Below are 3,805 nucleotides of genomic sequence, written 5' to 3' on the forward strand. Positions count from 1 at the left end.
GAAGACCCCTGTGCCTTTCTCTTGAACTTCTCTTACTACCAGGTTAGGCCATTCCTGCGTCTTGACACGCCTCAAGAGGTCTTCATGAGAGACATCGGGCTTTGATTTGTGGTAATTGACTAAGCCATACATCGTACTCTCGAGACGTTTTTGATCCAGTTTTTTCCCTTTACTGACGTTGTCAGGCACACTAAACTTGGAAATTGTCGACACGTCTACGTCTTTAATTCCTACTTTCAACCTTTTAGCCTCTTTCATTAACAGATAGGTAGCGACATCATTATTGATTTGAAGTAATTTTTCATACCTTACGTCGCGTGCAACCTTCTCACACTTGTGTTTCTTTATTCCAAATGTAAGTAGCTCGGAGGGTTTCGGTATTTTGGCTTCAGCCAAACTACCAAACTTTGTTAAAAGGTGCTCTATAACTCGACCCTTTCCGATGGACTTTGGTGGAGACGGAAAGCTCTCAGCCTTGCGTTTTCTAGGGGTTGCTTGCTCCTCGTCGCCGTTGCCTGTTAGCGCAACTTGATTGGCCTCGCTGCTGCAGTTGGCATCTTCCCCTTCTGTGTTCATCCTAGTTAAACTTTCAATGGCAACAAGAGCATCAACAGCGGACTTACTTTCAGTATGCCTGTATACTTTGTCCCTGGTGTCTTCCGAGTGACATAGGAAGGTTGCAACTGTCTTTTGAAGGCCGGCGTCCAAATGTTTGGCATATGTCTCCACAGACTTTCTGGCATCACTAATGGTGTAGGGCTTCTGGATGCCAAGTTTTTGCTGGAGAGCAACAATGGCCTGAGATACCTTCAGGAAGGGTTGACCATCAAACTGCAACAACATGTTTGGGCTCTTGTTCTGTGTTTTCCACACTATATCCAGACGGATGTTTCTAATGTACCTTTCAATAAAGTTTTGAAGGTATGACCTAAGAACAATCTTACCTGAATACTGCTTTGCTGTTTTGTGCTCATGCACAGGCACAACAATAACCTTTTCCCCTGTGTTCTTGTCCGCTATCTGATATTCAGGATTTTCGAGCGAAGCCTTATACTGGTCGACATAAAAATGCATGACTACACCCTGTCTATGTCCTTGTCTTAGACATATTTCTGCTGCTAAATACCTGTTAATCAAGGCAACTCCATCTCTTGTCATAGAGATAAGTCTCTCCTCGATTTTTGTTAGTTCCTCTTCGGCAGCTTTCCGAGCCCCTTCGACAATGTCGGACAGAACCTTTGGTGAAGGCGGCGGGGGGTTTCTCAGCAGTTTTTGACGGTACTGCTCGTGAGCTTTTTTTGAGTAACCTGTTATAATAGTTTCACAATAATCCTTTACATTAAGGAGTCTGTCATACTCCAATTTGTCTTCGCTGTTCAGGTTGGTTATGCGCAGGAAATACTTAAACAAATGCGTTAGTGATTTATTATAGTTAACTATTGTCTGATAATAAACCTCGCATTGTTCAAGGAAATTGAAGAATTCCTTGATTCGCTCGTTTTCCAGCATTTTGGATGAAAACTCTAATTTGAAGTTACCTATCCTCCAAAGCATCCTGTGAATGTTCCCTAAATGGTTACTTTTGTGTTGTCCTTCGATTACCATGGCATCAAAGTAAAAGCGTTCAATATGCTTCCATACCGGAAGCCGGATGTATTCCACGGGAACATCATAAAACCCAGTTTCTTGGAGCTTGCTTTTTACTCCAGATACGTACTTGGCTCCATTACATTTTTTCTCTCTCTTACCGTAATTTGGGGAGCTTGGATCTATTGGAAGAGTCCTCTTCCTAGGCGCCAACTTACCTATTTCCACTTCTGCAGCAGTAGTGTTCCCCTCTTCTTTGCTCTCGACAGATGGCCAGTAGGAGGCATCCTCCGTAAAATCCACGTCTTCCTCTGAGGACAATGATATGATTCTTCTTCTTACCCGTGCTGGTCTATGCAAGGGTTCTGCTTCCTCTTCAATGCATTCTTTCTCCGGTGTAGGTTTGCAAATATCCGAGCAATTAGGTAACTGTTCCTCTTTATCTAAAACGAATAAAGATTTACCTTGACTCGTTGATAAAGTTTTCTCAGATACGGTCTCGGAAAAATCATCTTCTTCCATAGGTTCCAATATCCCACCATTGACTTTATCTAGATTAAATTCTGAAAGATGATTTTCAACATTAGAATATTTCTGTAATACTGCAGTTTCTGCAATTATTCTAACTTTATTGATCCGCTTGATAGTATGGAATTTTCAAATATTTCATGTCTTACCATCGTTGTCGTTTAACTCAGCAATAGGGTTTGGTGCATTTTTGGGAACCGATTTTGGACCTTGCTTCTTTTGAGTTGGATTACTTTGTCCTAGCTTTGGTGCTGGTGCCTGCATTTGGACTGATTCGGGAACTTGTAAGTGACCAATCTGCTGCATCATGTAGATTACCTCCGATTTGTCGTATAGTCTATCCTCCAAGCTCCTTGGATTAACATAAATGTGTTCGCTTATTTCCATAACTGTTGCTCGAAAATCATTGAGAGATTGATCGATGAATAAATTTTTCTCCTCAATACTTTTTTCAGCAGGTCCCATAGAACACCTTTGCATATGAGTTTTTCGACGTTCTGGGCGTTCTGTGCCATATCTGTTTAAAGGAAAATGAGAAACCCTGAATTGCAACAATCAAAGTGAAAATCCGTTTTGCATTAAATGATTGAAATTTGACCCTCAAAATGCAATCTTGAAAAATATACTTACGCAAAGCAATAGTTACATGGCAGCCAATGCTTGCCCTTCGCCCGCTTTTCCTCTTTGGTATTCTTCTTTTCAGGTTCATAGTTTATTTGATCACGCTGATCATCAGGTTCTGTTTTTGCAGTTCTCCTTTTAGATTGCCTCTTCTTATCATTGTCCACTGTAGAATGGTTCCTCACCTTGCACGAAATAAACGTACAAACCTGTCGTCGTGCTTCGGAGGACTCCTGAAGTCCAATGTACTTCTTGCACAAGAAGTTCTCCAACTCTTTGAGTTTAGAGGTCGGGATGTCTAACTTCTTACCTGTCTGGATTTCGTTAAGACAACCATCTTCTTTTAACGATTCCACATACGAACTTACCTCGATGGCGTGCTCATTGCAATAATTAACCCACTCATTAGAGGATTGGATTGCTGTGGATGCCATGTTTTTTAAGAGTACACGTGACAATATTGAAATAAAAGAGAATTAGAATATAAATATAACAAAATTATTGTGCAAATTGATTAATTGAAATTGATTGCTTTACTTTAGTAAAGTACAACACCACTGGTAGTATTTGTAATACTGAGTCAGTTCTTCAGTTAAACAAATAACTGTCAACTGATGATCAACGGTATAAACACCCCTTATATACCATTCAGAGCAATTAATTATAATTATTTTCTATCTAGTTTTACTTTTTCCGTACCATTAGACAATATGCCCCGGAGGAATATATTATAAAATTCAAGATTCATTTATTTAATAATTGTTGGCACTGGAGGTTAAGAAATTAAATTTAATTGCATTAATTAATTGATAAACATAACCAAAGGGGTAAGATGATAAATAGTTGTGAAATAAGTAGAGAATTTACTTTATTATGTGTCCAAAAGCACTTAACAAGAATTTGTTTTATGTTGTGAAGATATTGTTTACTGAATGAGAAATGGTGAGGTATGTATGGAGGATTTAAAAACCGCGCATAGTAGGAAGCGATTTTCTCAAGTTTGATATTAAAGAGACAGTACAGCTGAAAATACATGTGTGAATAACGTACTGTATCGTTAAGAATAAGA

The 3,805-nt window shown here is 39.3% G+C and overlaps 1 protein-coding gene across 1 annotated transcript in view; it reads right to left on the minus strand.

Moving 5' to 3' along the window:
• LOC128173282 (uncharacterized) overlaps positions 1–2,580 on the minus strand; it is a 2,973-nt gene extending 393 nt beyond the window's left edge. Inside the window, exons 1-2 of the mRNA XM_052838998.1 lie at positions 2,265–2,580; positions 1–2,150 (exon numbers count right to left, since the gene is read on the minus strand). The exon at positions 1–2,150 is cut by the window's left edge and continues 393 nt beyond it. Of these exons, the coding sequence (XP_052694958.1) occupies positions 1–2,150; positions 2,265–2,580 (2,466 nt within the window). The remainder of the gene's footprint in view (positions 2,151–2,264) is intronic.
• Between the last annotated feature and the right edge of the window lie 1,225 nt (positions 2,581–3,805).

Source organism: Crassostrea angulata, chromosome 2 (genome assembly GCF_025612915.1).
Source record: "Crassostrea angulata isolate pt1a10 chromosome 2, ASM2561291v2, whole genome shotgun sequence".
Classification (NCBI taxonomy): domain Eukaryota; kingdom Metazoa; phylum Mollusca; class Bivalvia; order Ostreida; family Ostreidae; genus Magallana; species Magallana angulata.